The 22497-nt window shown below is 42.7% G+C and overlaps 1 protein-coding gene across 1 annotated transcript in view; it reads right to left on the bottom strand.

Moving 5' to 3' along the window:
* The window catches only part of abcc12 (ATP-binding cassette, sub-family C (CFTR/MRP), member 12), a 90911-nt gene that overhangs the window by 5137 nt on the left and 63277 nt on the right, over positions 1–22497 (bottom strand). The window contains exons 20-24 of the mRNA XM_067997573.1: positions 21840–22066; positions 6336–6473; positions 6022–6208; positions 2127–2216; positions 1846–2035 (exon numbers count right to left, since the gene is read on the bottom strand). Of these exons, the coding sequence (XP_067853674.1) occupies positions 1846–2035; positions 2127–2216; positions 6022–6208; positions 6336–6473; positions 21840–22066 (832 nt within the window). The remainder of the gene's footprint in view (positions 1–1845; positions 2036–2126; positions 2217–6021; positions 6209–6335; positions 6474–21839; positions 22067–22497) is intronic.

Genomic DNA, 22497 nt, shown 5'->3' with positions numbered 1-22497 from the left:
TTTCAAGTACTTATCTAGTTCCCCTTTGCAGGCCATGATTGAAACTGCCTCCACCACCCCCTGTGGCACTGCATTCCAGATCCTAACCACTCGCTGTGTAAAAAAGATTTTCCTCATATCGCCTTTGGTTCTTTTGCCAATCACCTTAAATCTATGGCCTCTGGTTCTTGACCCTTCTGCCAATGGGAACAGTTTCTCTCTATCTACTCTGTCTAGACCCTTCATGATTTTGAATACTTCTATCAAATCTCCTCGCAACTGTCTCTGCATTAAATTTCATCTGCCACGTGTACGCCCATGCCACCAGCCTGTCTATATCCTCTTGAAGTCTATCACTATCCTCCTCACCGTTTACTACCCTTGCAAGTTTTGTCATCTGCAAATTTTGAAATTGTGCCCTTTACACCCAAGTCCAAGTCATTAATATATTTCAAGAAAAGCAGTGGTCCTAGTACTGACCCCTGGGGAACACCATTGTACACCTCCAGTCCAAAAAATAACTGTTCACCACTACTCTCTGTTTCCTGACCCTTAGCCAATTCTGTATCCATGTTGCTACTGATCCCTTTATTCCATGGGCCGCAATCTTGATGATAAGCCTACCATGCGGCACTTTATTAAAGGCCTTTCGAAAGTCCATATACACCACATCAACTGCATTGCCCTCATCTACCCTCTCTGTTACCTCATTAAAAAACTCTATCAGGTTAGTTAAACACAATTTGCCTTTAACAAATCTGTGCTGGCTTTCCTAATCAATTCACACTCATCCAAGTGACTGTTAATTCTGTCCCAGATTATCATTTCTAAAAGTTTCCCCACCACTGAGGTTAAACTGACTGGCCTATAGTTGCTGGGTTTATACTTGCACTCTTTTTTGAACAAAGGTGTAACATTTGCAATTCTCCAGTCCTCTGGCACCACCCTTGCATCTACGGGGGTGTTGTTCATGTGTAATCTAGAGTCTGGAACATGCTTGCGATGTTTAGCTTCTCGTCTGTCCTGTTCCTTTAGGGCACTCCTCTTAAAGGCAAATTAAAGTCATTTTCGTTACTTATAAATTCATGAGAGCAATCAGAGGGCACTTGTAGCTGTTCAGAAGTTTCAGGATTCAGATCAATGATTGGCTCTTTTTCTCTGCTTTTAAAAAAGATTGTTTTGCATCTGTAAGAATCTGGGATTTGGCAAACCAGAGCGATAGCTTAAGTCAATGCTGGGAGCTGGACATTTCTGGTTACAAAATATTCAGGAAGGATCAACCAGGAAAAAAGGAGTGGTGGAAGTGTTGGATTCCATTACAGCACTAGGTCATAGGGATGGTGTAGGGGATGGTATATAACCTGAATCTCTTTGGTTACAGTTAAGGAATAGGAAGGGAACTGTTTCTCTATTTGGAGTATATTATGGACTCCTGAACAGTGTAAAGGAAATAGGGAAATAGATATGTTGATAAAATAGAAAAAAATGCAAGTGGAACAGGGTCATAATAAGTGACTTAAATTATCCAAAGATAGATTAGGGTTAGACTAATGTAAGTGGCAAAGGAGTGGGGTTTCTACAATGTGTCTAGAACTGCATTCTGGATCAATATGTTTTCAGACCAACAAGGAAAGAAGCAGTGCCAGATCTAGTTCCAGAAAGTAAAATGGGCCATGTAGGCAATGTGAGGATAGGGGACCATCTGGCAAACAGTGACCATAACATAATTATACACTACTGTCTCCCACATAACTGCTTCTTTTGTTATAATTTCTGACTAAACAAGGCATTTATATTGCAGTATCATTTTCTATGTACTGTATTCTGGTAACCAGGAGTAGTTACTTATTTTTAAAAATCTCTTACCGGATCCTGTTCTTCCAACAATTCCAATTTTTTCCTGAGCATCTATATGTAAATGCAATCCCTTTAGGACTATTGGAGTGTTTTCTCTGTATTTCATCTGATAATTCTTAAATGTGATTGCACCACGATTTGGCCATTCCTTGGGAACACTTGCATTTTTAACATGAAGTGGGGCTTCTGAAACATCGGTCTGATAGAAATATATAATTGTAAACAACAGTGAAACAAAAGTACTTCAGTGAATTGGGATTCAGAATGTATTCATGTCTATATGTGCTCACCTGTATATATTCCATTATTCGTTCTACAGATATGAATGTGGATTCTGTTTCAATGCCCATTCTTATACAGATTTGTAACAATCCCATCAGCTACAAGCAAAGAACATTTCTAATTCAATACTGCATATTTGTGAATATGTTGCATTGCAATAAGAGATAAGTAAATAAATATACTGGCCCTGGCATTCCTTGGGGAATCTCCCAGTTGCATGGGTTTGTATTGTTTCTGGGTGCTTCCTGTTTGCCTTGTAAGGGATAGAAACTTCTCTTCATAAGGCAAATGATGGCCAGGGAGTGGATCCAGGGGCAGGGACTCCCTATGTCATGACTTCATCCTTATTCAGGACCCAGTGTATCAGTGGAGGCTGGATGTAGCTCCACCGTGGAATCCAGGACAAGCAAATGGCCTGAACACCCGAAGAATAGACATTCGATTTAAAAAACATTTTTTTTTGGCAGATTGGCCCTCTTCTCAAGAATAGGCATGCGCCAAAGTTTCTAGCAGTCAAAGGGAGGCAGGCACTGGAAATCTACCTGCCTGTCTATTGTAAATGAGGTGCCTTCCCACTAACCCTAAAAACTCTGATGTGGTAAGCATTTGATGGTACCATTGGGCATGATGCTGGCTTAACCACTGGACCATCACTCAAGACATTTCAGGGCCACTATATTTAATTTTTGAAATAATAAAGGAATTTATAGTTTACCTCTTTTGAAGACTGGCTTTGTAGGAGTGCATTTTTTGGGGGAATTTTTGTTTTTTTTTGTTGCTTGTTTGTTGGTTTGAATACTTCATTGCACAAACAAAGTTCTCGTGCTGGTTTCTTTTGGTAGATAAAGGGGACAGAAAGGAAGGCAATCTAATTGAAAAATGCCTCTTTTTCATCATGTTAGCCATGGCATATGGTATTTAAAATATGAGGCCTTTTCATTATGATGGTGGTGCAATTTACATGTTACACAATAATGCATTGATTGAACCAAATAGTGTGATTCATTAATGGGGATTTAAATTTAGTACTTAAGTGACCAGACTACTCATTCTGCTAGTATCCACATTTGCAAAACCACTGATTTTATTTTTTTTAAATGCACAAAGGAACAGTATAAATTGTCTTTAATGCTGAAATCACATTGTTTTTACAAATTGACACAGCAGGAGCATTTTGTAACAAAATGAGAAACTCTATTGAGGTTGATATTTTGCCATTTTTCTGGGAATCTGGCAAAGGAAGAATTGTTTTATTACTGCCAACTCTCACAAGCTAATTCTGCAAGTTACAAACAGAATTTAGTTCTCAAAGCATTTAAGCGCATTAAAATCCTTGGGCTACTACATAGATATTGTACACAAAATCTTTTCTCATTGCATAATTATAGAATAGTTGTGCGGTCTGATGCACTATTTAATTGCAAGAAATATACCCGTTTTGGTAAAATCGGACTAGTTATTTATTTTCGATAATGAAGTACTTCTGAAGTGTAGTCATTGTTGTAGTCTAGTGAAACGGGGCAGCCAAATTGTGCACAGCAAGGTGCCACAAACAGTACTGAGATAAATGACCAGGCAATCTACTTTAGTGATGATGTTGTAGGATGTTTTATAATGTTTGGGAGGGTGGTGAAAGGTTTCAGTAGGAATTAACGAATGTTGAAAAACATATTGTAACCATATGATATAAGGCTATTGCTTATTATTGGAACTAATTTATGTAATTTCAGGTTATTGCATTTATTTGCATAATTATTTTTGTGGTTTAAAGTTTTGTGGGGGGGTGTAACAATAGAAAAGTTTCTAATCTTAATTGTGAAGTCTAGTTTGTTCAGCATATCAATGTAACAGAAAAAGTTATTGAAATTTGGGGATTCGAGTTTCTGTGCCTCTTAATTGGTGGTTCAATAGCAAGGCCACACTGTGTGTGAATATAAAGGCAAATAAGTGCCACTGCATATTATGCAGAGCATGTGTCAGGCTTCATTTTTAGGCACTCCACCTTAGGAAGGATAGACTGGTCTAGAAGAAAATCAAGATAATACTGGGATGAAAGGACTGAACTATAATGCATTATATCCCATGGCAATGAGATGGCCAAGTGATGATCAATTGTGGTGTTTAAAATAATGAAGGCACTGGATAGAGTAGATAGGGCATCCAGAACAAAGGAACAGCATCGTGGACTTCAAGCTAAACCACGCAAAAACAAATTCAGGAAAAACTTGTTCACACAAAGTGTTGAGAATGTGGATCATACTCTACCAAAAAAGCCATAGATGCAAAATCAATTGAGTTTAAAAAGAAGATAGATGCTTATTTGGGAAGTAAGCGTATTGAGGAATATACAGAAAAGACAGAGATTTCAAATGAGAAAGAAAGAGTTACCATGGCTAACAAAATGGTGGAGTAGGCTCTATGGGCCGAATGGTCTACTCCTGTTCCTATGTTCTTATGCTCTTAAGGCCCCTCAATACAGGACTGGTTCTTTCTTGGAGGACCTCCAGATTTGAATTAGGAATATAATAGCACATACTTTCTAAATGCTAATTAAAATTAAATGCAAAAATGGGTAAGATAATTGTATATGAATTCTTTATGTACACTTTCTAGAGAGTTACTTCAAAAGACAAATTTAAATATGTGTTCTGTCTCAGGTTAACAGGAAATGAGGAAGGAATAAAACTGAAACAGGTAAATCTAAAATCCAAATTATGGCCAAGAGATGAGTAAATTCACTGATTCTGCACTGTCAGAGGAGAGCTGCACTCAACAAGCACAGATCAGAGAACTAGCATTACAGTATTCTGACCTTATCTCCAACCCACACTTCTGCAAACACGACTGCCCATTGGGAGCATGGTGAAATTTACCCTTAGGATTACAGAAGTAACATAACTGGTCTTGGATAAAATCCAACAATGATTCATCGAGATAATACTGGGATGAAAGGACTGAGCTATAATGCGTTATAGCCCATGGCAATGAAACGGTTAAGTGGTGATCTGATTGTGGTGTTTAAAATAATGAAGGGACTGGATAGAGTAGATGGGGAATCCAGAACAAAGGAACATCATCTTGGACTTCAAGCTAAACCAGGCAAAAACAAACCCAGGAAAAACTGAGAGAAAAACTTTTTCACACGAAGTGTTAAGAATGTGGAGCACATTGTATCAGAAACCCATAGATGCAAAATCAATTGAATTTAAAAGGAAGATAGATGCTTATTTGGGGAGTAAGCGTATTGCAGAATACACAGAAAAGACAGGGATTTCGAATGAAATAGAGCTGCCACGGTTAACAAAATGGTGGAGTAGGGTCTATGGGCTGAACGGTCCACTCTTGTTCCTGTGTTCTCATGATCATTCAAGAAGTTAAAATATGCAATATGAAAAAAGTATATCTGATTCTGTTGATCAAACGAGTGAAATGATTTAACTTATTGAAGACCCCCCATAGCCACAGGATTATTTTTTCCGAAAAGAACCTTATCAATAAGTCTTTATACTTTAGACAATTTTTTGGATCTGGCTGTAAGGGTTCAGCAACATGTCAGCTGTGAATTAAAAAAGTTAGCTAGATTGGACTTTCTCCCCTTGTTATAAATGGATTTTGAAATTCACACATTTCTTCTCCCAGAACAGTGCTGATCATGGACCCTTTGTAGTACAGCTCAGATTTTTTTTAAAAATTGATGCCATATAGTCGAGGTAGAATCTTTATTTCCAATCTTTTCTCGTGGAGTCCAATATCTTTTTCACTGAATAAAAAAATCTCGAACATGTTGAAGTTGACTTTGTTCAGAATTCTTTTCAAGCTGTGTTATCTCAGAAACAATTATGCTGTACTTCTGGAAATCAATAAGGATAAACAAAAGGAGTGAAATGGAATTAGTTTCCTCACCTGAAAAGCATATGAAAAAGCAAGACCCTTCTTTGATGCAGAAACTGAGTCAGGACTTAGGGTGACAAAGAGAGCCACAGTAAGAATTATGAAAACGGTGAGGATATTGATTCTCACAGCGAGCCATTGCACGGAACAATGAAACAGTAAAAAATGGCTTGAATTCTTATCACTTAAGTCTTTAAATCTGTAAAATAATAAAGCACACCATTTTTTTACATCAACTTTAGATTGAAAACAGTACTATGGTTGTAGAAAATTGATCATCTTCATTGCGCTAAGCATGATATCAGAGATATAAAAGCTCCACTTACCGCTCAATAAAATCATCTGTTTTATTATAGGCCTGAATTGTGCTCAGACCTTCAATACTTGTGGTGATGTGAGAGAACCAGGGGGATCTGCTAATGTTTTCTATTCTCTTCAGTTCTCTTGTGCCTTTATGAAAAGCTCTGCACAGAAAACAACATTTAGGTCTTCTTTTATATAGATTCCCTCCCATACTGTGTAAATGACTTACTCTTGTTTCATTAATTCCCACAATAAGGACCAAGATGACAGATAGGTCTGTTCTGTCGCTTCTGTCAATGGAACCAGCTGCTAGAAGTTGAAATGAATAGTTCTAGGAATGGAAATTTGTGTACTTTTAGGGCTTGGCTTCAAAGATCCCAAAATCTGGGTGCTAAGAAACTTGAAGATATCCTGGTGGCTGTTGGGCCTCCAGAGAACAGATGCATTTCGCATCACAACACTTCAAAAAATTGGAAGCAGACTCATCCATACGCCACCAAGGGTTAAGCACACTCTTGCTCTCCTCAAGCCAAGTGTGATGAATCAGCCCACCAACATAGCTAAAGATTGGAAAGTCTTCCTCACTAGTAGGATTCTTTTGATGATCTCTGCTCGATAGTGCCTGCAGATACTCAAGCACATTTTGGATCTCTCATCATGTGTGCTGCTATTTTCTTTAAAAAGACACACAAACTGGAACCAAAAATTGACATTATCACAAACCAACCTGAAGTTGCCCAATTTGACCTTCGTTTGGCTCACATCTCCAGTGACTTGCTCTCTGATTTCCCCTCTAAATTTCCAACAGGGAATCTCATGTCTTGGCTCAGTACCTCCCTCAAGGGGCTTAATTGAAATCAGGATCTCACAGAATTGTAGGGAGAGCTCCAGCCTAGTACACCACAAATCTCAAAACAGTCCACTGGGTTCTTTCATCTTTAATTTACTTCAGAATGATGACAAAAGTCATATTTTTAATTTTCTTATGTACTTAAAAAAGGGGAAAATTACTTTTCAATAAGACTTAAAATTTGGTAGATATTTAAAGACACCCTACCCACATCCCACCTCAGGCTGCTCATTGTAAACCTGATTATAATATCCAATAACATTTATTATTTTCTTTGTTGACCATTAAAATCCAAAAACAGGAAGATTTAGCTGATGAATTACCCTTAGAAAATTAACACTGACAAGATGACTTTGTATTGCAGACCCAAGAGTACCGACAGTCTGCACCGGGAATCTAACAGTGATCATAATATGATCGAATTCAATGTTAGGTTTGAAAAGGAGAAATACAACACAGTTACTAAGATTCTAGATTTTGGTAAGAGTAATTTTAACGGGATGAAACCGAGACTGATGACAGCAAACTGGTCAAAACTACAGATGAACAGTATATACCCCTGAGGAGCAAGTGCTCTACTTATCAAATAAAACAGCCACGGTCGACAAAAGAGTAAGAAATAACATAAAACTAAAGGAAAGAGCATACAAAAGTGCAAAGAAGAGTGTAAATCCAGGGGACTGGGATAGATATAAAGAACAACAAAGGAAGACAAAAAAGATAGTAAGAGCTGCAAAAAGGGAATACAAAAAGAAACGTATGAGGGAAATCAAGATTATCACAAAGTTTTTACAATTATATTAAAAGAAAAAGGGTAGTCAAGGGTAATGTAGGCCCTTTAAAAACAAATATGGGTAATATTGCAAATGAAAGTAAGGAAATGGCAGACTTGTTGAATAATTACTTTGTGTCAGTAGTCACATTAGAGGAAGAGGATGATATACCTGACATTCCAGGAAAACTAATAATGAATCAAGGACAGGAACTCATTAAAGTTAACGTAAGCAAGAAAACAGCATTAGAAAAAATAATGGGACTAAAGACTGAAAAATCTCCTGGACCTGATGCTTTCCACCCTAGAGTTTTAAAGGAAGTAGGTGAAGAAATTTCAGATGCTTTAGTCATAATCTTCCAAAGCTCTCTCGATTCAGGAATTGTCCCTTTAGATCGAACAACTTCAAAAGTTATTGGAATCTATAACTAAAGACAGTGGGCCCGATTTTAGCACCCGCTATCGGGTGCGTTCTCGGCGGGGGGGCCTCGAAAATCGTAAAATCCAGGATCCCGACCGGATCCCACCTCGATCCCGCCCACTTCCGGGTTCCCCGCTGACGCGCCGGCGTGCGCGCGCAGCCCCCGCTGGTGGGAATCCCGCAGGCAATTAAAGCCAGCGGGATGCCACTTGAGAGTATTTATGTAGCTATTTCAGGTCATTAACTGACCTGATTAAGGGACTGTGTGTGATTTTGGATCAACATGGGACTGTTTCCCACACTGGGGGAAACACTCCCAGATCGAATGGACGTGTTGCAGCTGTCAGCCTGTGGCAGCTGCAAAGGTCCATTTGACAGGTGGGGTGGGGGAGACCCTCACCCATTGCAGGAGGCCACTCCGTCACTTGGGACAAAGTTTGGCCTCCACCACCCTCCTCCTGACGGTCAAAGTCACCAACCTGCACACTTACCCCGGGGTCCGGAGACATGTACCTACCTTGCAGACCCCCTCAGATGTACATCTTGCGGATGGGGGCCGCCGTAGCTGCAGTCATGACCTCCTCTGAGAGCGAACAGCATCACCAGCCTCGCCATCCACGCCGTCCACCTCTGACACGTGGAGCTCCACAACAGAGTGCTGTGACACATCCACCTGTACAGCAGGAGGGAGGGCTACCGCAGAGAGAGATGCGTCGCAGAGGGCACTACCCTCGCCACAGGTTCCACATACCGAGGCTCAGCCTCTTAGACCTCTCTAAGCAGCAGTACACACGGAGGCTCAGAGTCACTCGACATGTAGCCGTGGACATCTGCAGCCTCTTTCATGCCGAGCTGCTCCTGGCTGGCCCGTGCACCATCTTCCTACCTGTCGCTGTCAAAGTCACCACTGCCCTCCCGAACTTCTCCTCCACAGCCTTCCAGGGTGCAACCGGGGACATCGCCAATGTCTCTCAGTCGTCTGCGCAGAAGAGCCCTGCAAATACACCTGCACCCACTCTGCAGTAACACAATGTGTGGCATCAGTGGTGGGTCCTCATAGTGATACCCAGGAGCGGGCATTATTGCACAAACCGGACAGGATTCGCGAAGACATGGCAGTAGTGGTGCCAATATAATGTGTGATGTGAGTTGTTCTGAAATTCAATAGAAGTAACAACCATGACAAACCCTCAAACACCCTTGTGCATCCCCTTCATGCTGACGACACGTTTGCCTTACGCTGCCTACTGCACATATGTGATGCATGCCCTGTGGCTGCAGCACAGGTGGTGGCAGGTTGAGTGAGGCTGGCCGTGAGAGAGATGCACGAGAGGGTGAGTATGGGATAGAGCCATGAGATTGTATAAGGATTGGGTTGCGTGGTAGTGGCGGGGTGAGTACTGGTGAGGTGAGTAGGTGCAGGTAAGATGAGGATGGGGTTTGAGTGGGTATGAGGGGTGATGTGACAGAGTAATGTTGGCAGTGCAGAAGGAGATGTGGGGTGGGGGCAGTGATGTGGCAGACGGAGTGCAGGGGAAAGACTACGTGTACTCACTGTGGCTGACCTACTGAGGTCATTGGACCGCCTCCTGCACTGTGTGCAGGTGGGCGATATGTTGGTGGCGCTGGTGACCCCCTCTGCCACCTTGAGCCAGGCCTTCCTGGTGGCAGAGGCAGGCCGCTTCCTCCCGCCCGCTGGGTGGAAGATCTCTGTCCTCCCCCTCCTCCTCACCCCATGTATTGATACCTGGGGTGAGGCATCATTAAACTGGGAGCAGCCTTCCCCCTGGGCTGCTCCATGCAGTCATCTTTGCTATTTGTTGCAGCATCTGTCAGTGGAGGACTGCCCCTTTAAATAGAGCGCCTCCAGCTGACAGATCTTACTGCGCATGTGCAGCCCGCCCGACGCGCAGACCAGCAGCGGGGAACCCGGAGGAGCAGGTAAGTGGCTCCAATTGGTGGGTTGCCTGCTACGATCGCGCGGGAAACCCACTAATTTCACCGGGCGCGTTACCCACGCACCCGCTTGCCCACCTGCCGAGAACCCGCACCCCTGCTAAAATCGGGCCCAGTGTGACTGAGCACTTAGAGAAATATGAGCTGATTAGAGAAAGCCAACATGGAGTGGTAACGGGTAAATCATATCTAATGAACCTAACAGAATTTTTTGAGGAAGTAACTAATGTAGTAGATAGGGGAATGTCTATGGATGTAGTTTATGTGGACTTCCTGTAGGCATTCAATAAGGTTCCACATAAGAAATTGTTAGCTAAAATTAAAGCTTATGGAATTGAAGGCAATTTATTGACCTGGTTAAGAGATTGGTTCGGTGATAGAAGACTAGAAAGTAGGGATAATGGGTATGTACTTGAATTGGAATGAAGTGACTCGTGGTGTCCCACAAGGATCTATGCTGGGGCTTCAATTATTCACTGTATTTATTAATGACTTGGATAGCACTATAGAGAGCCATGTATCTAAGTTTGCCGATGACACAAAGATAGGAGGCATAGTAAGTAGTGTCGACAGGGGCATATAATTACAAAGAGACATTGATGGATTAAGGAGAAAACTGTGGCAGATGGATTTCAATGCAAATAAGTGTGAGGTCATCCATTTTGGACTAAAAAAGGATAGATCCAGGGATTTTTTTAAATGATGAAAGGTTAGGAACTGAGGAGGTCCAAAGAGATTTAGGGATCCATGTACACTGTTCATTAAAATATAATGTTCAGGTACAAAAAAAATCAAAAAGGTCAATGGAATATTAGCCTTCACATCTAGAGGAATAGAATATCATGGGGAAGAAGTTTTGCTACAGCTATACAAAGCCCTGGTTAGACCACAACTGTGTACGGTTCTGGGCATTGCAACTTAGAAAAGACATATTGGCCTTGGAAGGAATGCAGCGCAGATTCACCAGAATGTTACCAGAACTCCAAGGGTTAACTTATGAATAGAGATTACATAAACTAGGTTTATATTCCCTGGAATACAGATGGGTAAGTGGTGATTTGATTAAGGTTTTTAGGATTTTGAAAGTAATTGATAGGGTAGATATAGAGAAACTTTTTCCTCTGGTGGGGGAGTTTAGGACAAAGGGATATAACCTTAAAATCAGAGCCAGGCCATTCAGGAGAGAAGTTAGGAAACAATTCTTCATGCAAATAGTGGTAGAACAGTGGAATTCTCTCCCACAAAAAGCAGTAGATGCTAGTGCAATTAATAATTTTAAATCTGAGATTGATAAGATTTTTGCTAGCCAAGGGTATTAAGGGATATGGAGCCAAGGCGGCTAAATTGAGTTAGGATACAGATCTGCCATGATCTCACCGAGTGGCAGAACAGGCTGGAGGGGCTGAATGGCCTACTCCTGTTCCTATGCTGCCATGAAAAGACAATTATTTGAGGCTGAAATTCCTCTGTGCTGTTTTTAGTGCACTGATTTATTTTAAATGTATTAATGACTTAAATAGCACACACAAGAATTTGATGCAAATACATTAATCAGTGCACTAAAATTATCACACAAAGAATAGAATCATAGAATGGTTTCACCGCTCTTTCCCCGTAGCCCTGCAAATTTTTTCCCTTCAAGTATTTATCCAATTCCTTTTTGAAAGCCGCGATTGAATCTGCTTCCACCACCCTTTCTGGCAGCGCAATCCAGATCATAACTACTTGGTGCGTAAAAAAGTTTTTCCTCATGTCACCGTTGGTTCTTTTGCCATTCACCTTAAATTTGTGTCCTCTGGTTCTCGACCCTTCCACCAATGGAAACAGTTTCTCTTTATTTACATTATCTAAACCATGATTTTCAACACTTCTATCAAATCTCCTCTTAATCTTCTCTTTTGTAAGGATTGTACCATTTAGTTTATATTGCCTCTCCATATTCCTCCTGCCAAAATGTATAAGTTCGCACTTCTCTGTGTTAAATTTCATCTGCCATGTGTCCGCCCATTCCACCAGCCTATTCATGTCCTCTTGAAGTCTATTACTATTCTCTTCACTGTTCACTACACTTCCAAGTTTTGTGTCATCTGCAAATTTTGAAATTGTGTCCTGTATACCCAAGTCCAAGTCATTAATATATAACAAAAAAAGCAGTGGTCCTAGTACCGACCCCTGGGGAACACCACTGTATACCTTCCTCCAGTCCGAAAAAGAAACGTTCACCGCTACTCTCTGTTTCCTGTCACTTAGCCAATTTCATATCCATGCTGCCACTGCCCCTTTTATTCCTTGGGCTTCAATTTTGTTGACGAGCCTGTTATGTGGCACTTTATCAAACGCCTTTTGAAAATCCATATACACAACATCAACTGCATTGCCCTCATCAACCCTCTCTGTTACCTCAGCAAAAAACTCAATCAATTTAGTTAAACACGATTTGCCTTTAACAAATCCGTGCTGGCTTTCCTTTATTAATCTACCTTGTCCAAGTGACTATTAATTTTGTCCCGGATTATTGTTTCTAAAAGCTTCTCCACCACCGAGGTTAAACTGACTGGCCTGTAGTTGTTGGGTTTATCCTACACCCTTTTTTGAACAAGGGTGTAACATTTGCAATTCTCCAGTCCTCTGGCACTACCCCCATAATGAGGAGAGGCAATATAAACTGAAGGGCACAATTCTAAAAGGGGTACAGCAAATCGTTGAAGGTAGCAGGGCATGTTGAGAAAGCGGTTAAAAAAGCATACTGGATCCTGGGCTTTATAAATAGAGGCATAGAGTACAAAAGCATGGAAGCCCTGATGAACCTTTATAAAACACTGGTTCGGCCACAGCTGAAGTATTGTATCCAATTCTGGACACCGCACTTTAAGAAAGATTTGAAGGCCTTATAGAGGGTGCAGAAGAGATTTATTAGAATTATTCCAGGGATGAGGGACTTTAGTTATGTGGATAGACTGGAGAAGCTGGGGTTGTTCTCCTTGGAACAGAGAAAGTTAAGAGGAGATTTAATAGAGGTATTCAAAATCATGAAGGGTCTAGACAGAGTAGATAGAGAGAAACTGTTCCCATTGGAGGGTCAAGAACCAGAGGACATAGATTTAAGGTGATTGGCAAAAGAACCAAAGGTGACATGAGGAAAAACTTTTTCACACAGCGGGTGGGTAGGATCTTAAATGCACTACCCGAGGGGGTGGTGGAGGCAGATTCAATCATGGCTTTCTAAAGGGAATTGGATAAGTACTTGAAAGTAAAAAAGTTGCAGGGCTATGGTGATAGGGCGGAGGAGTGGGACTAGCTGGATTGCTCTTGCATAGAGCCGGCATGGACTCGATGGGCCGAACGGCCTCCTTCTGTGCTGTAACTTTTCTATGATTCTATATCTAAGGAGGATTGGAAGATTATGGCCAGCACCTCTGCAATTTCCACCCTTACTTCCCTCAGCAACCTAGGATGCACCCCATCTGGACAGGGTGACTTATCTACTTTAAGTACAGCCAGCCTTTCTAGAACCTCCTCTTTATCAATTTTTAGCCCATCTAGTATCTCAACTAGTAACTCCAGTGGCTGCAGTCATACCATCTACAAGGCACAAGTCAAGAATGTGATGGAATACTCTCCACTTGCCTGGATGAGTGCAACTCCAACAACACTCAAGAAACTCGACACCATCCAGGACAAAGCAGCCCGCTCGATTGGCACCCCATCTACCACCCTAAACATTCACTCCCTTCACCACCGGCGCACAGTGGCTGCAGTGTGTACCATCTACAGGATGCACTGCAGCAACTCGCCAAGGCTTCTTCAATCCGCACCTCCCAAACCCGCAACTTCTACCTCCTAGAAGGACAAGGGCAGCAAGCACATGGGAACAACACCACCTGCACGTTCCCCTCCAAGTCACACACCATCCCGCCTTGGAAATATATCACCGTTCCTTCATTGTCGCTGGGTCAAAATCCTGGAACTCCCTTCCTAACAGCACTGTGGGAGAACCTCCACCATATGGACTGCAGCGGTTCAAGAAGGTGGCTCACCACCTTCTCAAGGGCAATTAGGGATGGGCAATAAATGCTGGGCTTGCCAGTGACGCCCACATCCCATGAACGAATAAAAAAAAAACTACCTCTTTTACTGTGACTTGGCAGCAACTTCTTCCTTGGTAAAGACAAAAGCAAATTACTCATTTAATACCTCAGCCATGCCCTCTACCTCCATGCGTCGATCTCCTTTTTTGTCCGTAATCTGCCCCACCCTCTTCTTACTACCCGTTTACTATTTAAATGCCGAGAGAAGAGTTTTGGATTCCCTTTCATGTTAGTCGCCAATCTGCTCTCATACTCTCTCTTTGTCCCTCTTATTTCCTTTTTCGTTTCTCCTACGTACTTCTATATTCAGCCTGGTTCTCACTTGTATTATCAACCTAACATCTGATGCACCCTTTTTCTGCTTTGTCTTACTCTCAATCTCCTTCATCACCCAGGGAGCTCAGGGTTTGGTTGCCCTACCTTTCCCCCTCGTCGAATTTACGTAGACTGTACCCAAACCATCTCCTCTTTAAAGGCTGCCCATTGTTCGATTACAGTTTTGCCTGCCAATCTTTGATTCCAATTTACCCGGGCCAGATCTGTTCTCAACCCACTGAAATTGGCCCTCCTCCAATTAAATATTTTTACTCTAGATTGCTCCTTGTCCTTTTCCATAACTAATTTAAACCTTATGATACTATGATCACTGTTCCCTAAATGTTCCCCCCACTGACACTTGCTTCACTTGACCCACTTCATTCCCCAGAACTAAATCCAGCAATGCCTCCTTCCTCGTTGGGCCGGAAACATACTGATCAAGGAGGTCCTCCTGAACACACTTCAGAAATTCCTCCCCCTCTTTGCCCTTTACACTATTACTATCCCAGTCTATATTAGGATATTTGAAGTCCCCCATTATCACAACTCTATAGTTCTTTCAAAGGAATTTAAATCTTGTTGCCAAGTATCAGTGTTAAAAATTAGGGAATTTTAGAAAGATATAAGTGGGAAACTGAGGGGGCAAATACATAGAGGAGAAATAGTGCTCTGTCAACAGTTAAAGTCCTAATAAAATCTAGATCGAATTGTTGGTTCCATTGCATATTGTGTTTTTATTTTTATATGTGACTCTTTGTTAAGAATTTAATTAGGGCTGTTGGCCAGGGTATGCAGAAACTACTGAGTTTATTCCGAACTGCTGACACACAGGCAAAAGCAACTTTTGAACTGAAGTAACCTGAGTTCAGTCGCTGGCCTGAGCTGGCTGGAACCGGTTTGAATTAACCAAGTTTTGTCAAAGACAAAGGAGATGTGATAAGACACAAGTCCTTATTTAGAAAAGGAGTAATGAGGTAATGCTACCTAAGTCCTTGGGACAGAGCCAATGAGGAGAAGGCACAGACTAGGCGAGCAAGCCTCAACCAACGGGAGAGAGACAGCACAGCTTGAAGAGATAAGATTCAGAATAAGAATGAAGAATCTGGGGCGTGGAGCCAGAGTGAAGACTCCGGAGACCAACCATCGCGGGAGTGGAAGGACCTACGTCGAAAGAGAGAGAACGGAACGCCTGGCCAGCATCAGCTCTCCTTTTCGGGTATTCGCCTTTATATTCTGTGACCACTCAGGGAGTGTCAGAGAAACCTAGTGGGTGTGCGTTTAGATCCTAGTTTGGGTATAAAACTGTATAACCTGGTGCAAACTGCATGTCTATATCTAACCAGATGTATAGTGTTTAGATCCTAGTTTGGGTATAAAACTGTATAACCTGGTGCAAACTGCTTGTCTATATCTAACCAGACGTATAAGCAATATGTATATGATCTAACGATGTGAATAAAGCGAATTGAGAGTTAAGAGAGAAAATTGACTCTTCTCCTCTTTGTACTAAGCCAAGAACCGTAACCGGTGACCTCCGGTTAACGGGGCACATTTCTCAGGAGGTTTCTCAGCCTAAAACTCCTATTGTTAAAGAAGTTGTCCCAATTTTAGATTTAATTCGGAGGTATTTCTCAAAAATGTAACGGTTACTTCCCTGATCACCTACACTGGGAATGCTGGCGCTGATTAGGTGAGTTGGAGTTTGATGAATCAGTTGAGCAGATGTTTGGCCTGTTTCTCACCTGATTCGCTGATAGTTACACCGTAGGCCCTATTTTTTGTGCAGAGTACCGTTGCACATTTTGCCTGAGTGAGAGCATCGCACATTTTGTGCAATGCTCTCACTAAGGCATAAATACAAGCAGAATACCTGATAGTGTCACTTTCTGGGTTTTTAAGTTGGGAATGTGCCAGTGTTATTGAGGGTCTATTTTAAACAGGTGCTGAAGAGAAGGATTGGTCCACCATTTTAGTAAACGAACTCATACCAGTTATACATACCAGAAGGTAGTTTTCCTACAGTAATCAATTTATAATCACATTTTTCATTACATGAGCTTTCAGTTTAGATTTTGAACTTTTTACATTTTATTTTCAATTTTTTGGGGCGGCCTCACATTTTGCACCTACAATTTAAATTGCCTCAACCATAATTCAGAAGGTTGTTTTGGAGGAGGGATGTCCAATTATATCAGAGGTGGATTGTCCACATCTGTCTTTACCCATGTTTGCAAACGAAAGCACACCTACCTTCACAAAGGAGGTAGCCATGGAATACCTGTCACCTAAAACCAGACCTTCAGACAAGTTCTATAAGAGGGACAGTTCCACCAGTGGCTGTCAATTCTTTCATTACTTTTCCCCATGGAATACTGCTAGCAGGCAAGAGACCACTGCACTTTGTCCATGTGGCAGGTTTCTTCAAATTGCAGGACATTACTGATGGCACATGTATGGCCATACAGGCCGCTACCCCCATCCCATTAATTTTGTGAATAAAAAGTAGTTCCACTAGTGTGCAGCTGGTCCATGACTATATACACAAAATTATACACCTGCGTGCCTCCTACCCTGATAGCAGTCCTACTCCAATATACCATGCCACCATTATTTGACAATGCAGAAGAAGTAGATGGATAGCTCATTGGAACCAAGAATATCCTCTTCAGCCTTGGTTCTTTGTGCCCTTGAGACAGCAATATAATGAGGCACAATATGGCCACTAGGATAATGGTGGAACATGCTATCGGAATGCTGAAACAAAGACATAGGGCCCGATATTACCAGGGCGGTGGGGGGGGGGGGGGGGGCGATTGAGCGCGTGGGTAACGCGCTCGGTGAAATCAGTCTGCCCCGAACGCAATCGCAGGCTGATTGGATCCACTTACCTCTTGTTCTGGGTTCCCCGCTGCTAAGCTGCGCGTCGGGCAGACTGCGCATGCGCAGTAAGGTCTGTCAGCTGGAGGAGCTCTATTTAAAGGGGCAGTCCTCCACTGACTGATGCTGCAAGAAATAGGAAAAATTACAGCATGGAGCAGCCCAGGGGGAAGGCTGCTCCCAGGTTTAATGATGCCTCACTCCAGCTCTTATTGGATGGGGTGAGGAGGAGGGGGAAGACAGAGATCTCCCCCCCCGGCGGGCGGGAGGAAGCGGCCTGCCTCTGCCACCAGGAAGGCCTGGCTCGAGGTGGCAGAGGAGGTCACCTGCTCCACCAACATATCGCCCACCTGCATACAGTGCAGGAGGCGCTGCAATCACCTAAGTAGGTCAGCTAAAGTGAGTACACCACCCCGACCCCACATCTCCTTCTGCATTGCCAACACTACTCTGTCACATCACCCCTCACACCCACTCAAACCTCATCCTCATCTTACCTGCACTTACTCACCTCGCCAGTACTCATCCCGCCAGTACAACTCAACCCAATCCTCTACAATCTCATGGCTCTATCTCATACTCACCCTCTCATGCATCTCTTTCGCAGTCAGCCTCACTCAACCTGCCACTACCTGTGCTGCAGCCACAGGGCGTGCATCACATATGTGCAGTAGGCAGCGTAAGGCAAACGTGTCATGAGCATGAAGGGGATGCACAAGGGTGTTTGAGGGTTTGTCATGGTTTTTACTTATAATTAATTTCTGATCAACTCACATTACATATTATATTGGCACCACTACTGTTACGTCTTTGCGAATCTTGTCTGGTTTGTGCAATAATGCCCTTTCATGAGGATCACAATGAAGACCCACAACTGATGCCACCCATTGTGTTACTGCAATGGGTGTAGGTGTATTTGCAGGGCTCTTCTGCGCAGACGGCTGAGAGACATCGGCGATGTCCCCGATGGCACCCTGGAAGGATGCGGAGGAAAAATTGTTGAGGGCAGTGGTGACTTTGACAGCGACAGGTAAGAAGATGGTGCTTGGGCCAGCTGGGAGCAGCTCGGCATGAAGGAGGCTGCAGATGTCCACGACTACATGTTGAGTGACTCTGAGCCTCCGTGTGCACTGCTGCTCAGAGAAGTCCAGGAAGCTGAGCCTCGGTCTGTGGACTCTGTGGCAAGGGTAGTGCCCTCTGCGACGCATCTCTCTCTGTGGTTGCCCTCCCTCCTGCTGTGCAGGTGGATGTGTCACAGCACTGTGTTGTGGAGCTCCACGTGTCAGAGGTGTTCGGTGTGTTCGCCCTCCGAGGAGGTCATGACTGCAGCTACGGAGGCCCCCATCCGGAAGATGTGCATCTGAGGGGGTCCGCAAGATAGGTACATGTGTCTGGACACCGGGGTAAGTGTGCAAGTTGATGAATTTTATTGTCAAGAGGAGGGTGGTGGAGGCCAAACTTTGTCCAAAGTGACAGAGTGGCCTCCTGCAATGAGTGAGGGTCTCCCCCCCCAACCTGTCAAATGGACCTTTGCAGCTGCCACAGGCTAATGGCTGCAACACGTCCATTTGAACTGGGAGTGTTTCCCCCAGTACGAGAAACAGTCCCAGTTTTTTGTAAAATCCCACCCCTCCTAAAATATCTCGTTAATCAGGTCTGTAAACGACCTGAAATACCAAAATAAATACCTTAACAGAGTTCAGAAGAATGAGAGGCGATCTTATTGAAACATATAAGATTGTGAAGGGGCTTGATCGGGTGGATGCGGTAAGGATGTTCCCAAGGATGGGTGAAACTAGAATGAGGGGGCATAATCTTAGAATAAGGGGCTGCTCTTTCAAAACTGAGATGAGGAGAAACTTCTTCACTCAGAGGGTAGTAGGTCTGTGGAATTTGCTGCCCCAGAAAGCTGTGGAAGCTACATCATTAAATAAATTTAAAACAGAAATAGACAGTTTCCTAAAAGTAAAGGGAATTAGGGGTTACGGGGAGCGGGCAGGAAATTGGACATGAATTTAGATTTGAGGTTAGGATCAGATCAGCCATGATCTTATTGAATGGCGGAGCAGGCTCGAGGGGCCGATTGGCCTACTCCTGCCCCTATTTCTTATGTTCTTATGTTCTAAGTGGCACCCCGCCGGCTTTAATTGCCGGCGGGAGTCCCACGTGCGGGGGCTGCGCGCGCATGTCAGCGTGTCTGTGGGAAACCCGGAAGTGGGCGGGTTGGAGCCGGGCTCCCGACCCGCCCCGGGAATCCCCGATTTTCGTGGCCCCCCCGCCAGGAACGCTTCCGATAGCGGGTGCTAAAATCGACCCCTTAGATGCTTGAACGGAGTGTTGCTGTATAGAACAACCAAGGTCTCAAAGATCACTCTGTTGCATTTCACCAAATAGCATGGTGCAGATGGAATGATGGTGATAACACAGAGTCTTAAGGGAGGCTTTGATTAATGAGACCTTCACTTAAGTTCCTGTTCCACCTATTGCGCAAACAGTCTAATCCACATATGCAGAATAAAGTGGAACAATACACCATCTCCACAATAGCCCTCCGCCCTGCCTGAATTAGCAAGGATACTTATCCATTTCTCTGCTGCAATCTTATTCTGCCCCATTCTAAGTGAACTCTTAGGTGACAGATGAAATAAAATGAACCCATTTTATTCTCCCTAATGTTGTGTGATGCATGTTTGCTCAGTGTTTTATCCAGGTGCTTCCCATTTCTGAAAGTGTATGGTGTTTAGTTTCTATTTCCTATCCTAGTACTTCATCTGAGTCACTCCCCAGTGTCAGGAGGAGGTGTAATGGCTGACTGCTGGATGTTAATATAGGCCTCTTGGGATAGAGGTGGTCCAGTACTTCATGTGCTGGGCCATGAGACACTACCATGTCTAATGCATCGTTGACTGCCTGGTCCTTCATGCTGTCTAGCACATCCTGAATCATCTGAGTAGTGTAATTGGGTGGGATGGATGCAGCGTTGCCCTGAGAGACAGCTACATCATCTGTGCCAACTGCTTCCATTCCCTTGCTGCTGAACACTCCCACAGCACATCAAGTGATATGTATGAGAGAAGACTACTGAACAGCAATGAGGTCACTGAAGTCCTCCATTATGGTCCTGACTATCCCACCCCGAGCATACTGAATCTAGACAAGACTGACTGCGATATATTGAAGCTTGTTCTCACCTCGGCTATAGAGACTATGAGATAATGACCAGACAATCTTTTTTTAGTAATGCTGGCCAAGACACCAAGTGAACTCCCATGTTCTTCTTTGAATAATGCCATGGGATCTTTTACACCCATCTGAGGGCAGATGGGCCTCAGCTTAACGTTTCATCCGAAAGGCAGCACTGATGACAATGCAGCTCTCCCTCAATACTACATTGAAGTGTCAGCCTAGATTATGTGCTCAAGTCTTGAAGTGGGGTTTGACCCATGACCTTCTGACTCAGATGTGAGCATGCTACCATTAAGCCATTAAACCTGGTTATTTAATCTTAATGAACTGACATCACAAAATATCACAGAACAGTTACCCTGGCAAAATACACACAACTGAATTCAGTTGCTCTGGCACTCTGATGGGACCAAATAATCAAACCCATCACTTAATATAGGTGCTCACAGTAGTTTCAGCAGACGATGACTTTTAGCGAAGCATGTATTGTGACATAAAAACAGAAAATCATAGAAATATACAGCAAGCCTATATCTGAAAAGAGAAAAGATGTGTTAACGTTTCAAGTGTGGGGCCTTCATCAGAATACTTAAAAGGGTAGATTTTCCAAGCAAGGACTCAGAAAATCTGTCCTAAAATGTTAATCGATCTTTTCAAATACTGACGGACCTGCTGTGTATTTCCAACATTTGCAGCTTTTATTTTCATCTCTGATGTGTTGTTACACTTTACTCACATGTAACCTCAATTTGTCACTTAAATCTTCCCAAAGAGATCTTGAATTTTAAATTCACCATCTAGAACTTTTTAAATGTTGTTCTCTATGAGGCATGTCTTATGATTTTGTGAACCTAGCACAGAGCATCACCAAGACTGTATATTGGGAATTCTAACGTGGAATTGAAGTCAATCTCCAACACCCTAGTAAAACTCCCAAAATCCTAAGTAATAGAAATTGAATTGAATTTATACAGTGGCTGTAAATCAATAGCTCTGCCCTTTTGATTCCACATTACATTATTAAATGCATTAAAAACATTTAACAGATGCAGAACTAACCTGAAAAATAAAACAAAAATTATAGCCATGATAGTCACTGCAATGAGAAGGTATGGAAACACTACTGCCAAGGTTGCTAACGTGAACAGTATTGAGAACACCTGTTGCAGAAAATTCTCAGCTAGGAAAGGTAATTTTACATCTATGTCATCCATGTCCTTGGAAAAACGGTTGATTATCCTTCCAATTGGAGTGGTGTCAAAGAACTTCATTGGCCAGTGTAAAACCTTTTTAAAAAAAAACATATTTTAAATGTCACTCCCGAATCAAGTGGTTATTGTCCAGGTGAATATAATGTGAGGCTTATATTAGTACTTTTCAATAACTCTTGCAAGTTTATCTTCTGTATATTATAAGCACATTTTGACTGTCCATTCATTAAAAATACGCATGTAACTTACCAATGTGCACGTAAGAACTATTCACTTCTGGGTTGTCCTAGCTGTGAAGTTGAAACTGGGCAGAAAATGCAACCACCTGTCTGGAGCAACCACTCAGATGCACATTTTATAAACCACATAATAACAACAGGATACAATATGAGGGAGCACAAACCACCTAACACTAAGTATACCTCATACTAACAGAGCGCATTAAATTTTTTTTTATTCGTTCATGGGATGTGGGCGACGCTGGCAAGGCCAGCATAATTGCCCTT

This window comes from Heptranchias perlo, chromosome 16 (genome assembly GCF_035084215.1).
Source record: "Heptranchias perlo isolate sHepPer1 chromosome 16, sHepPer1.hap1, whole genome shotgun sequence".
Taxonomy (NCBI): Eukaryota; Metazoa; Chordata; class Chondrichthyes; order Hexanchiformes; family Hexanchidae; genus Heptranchias; species Heptranchias perlo.
Note: the sequence above shows the minus strand (reverse complement) of the source record. Positions and strands in the feature narration are given on the sequence as shown.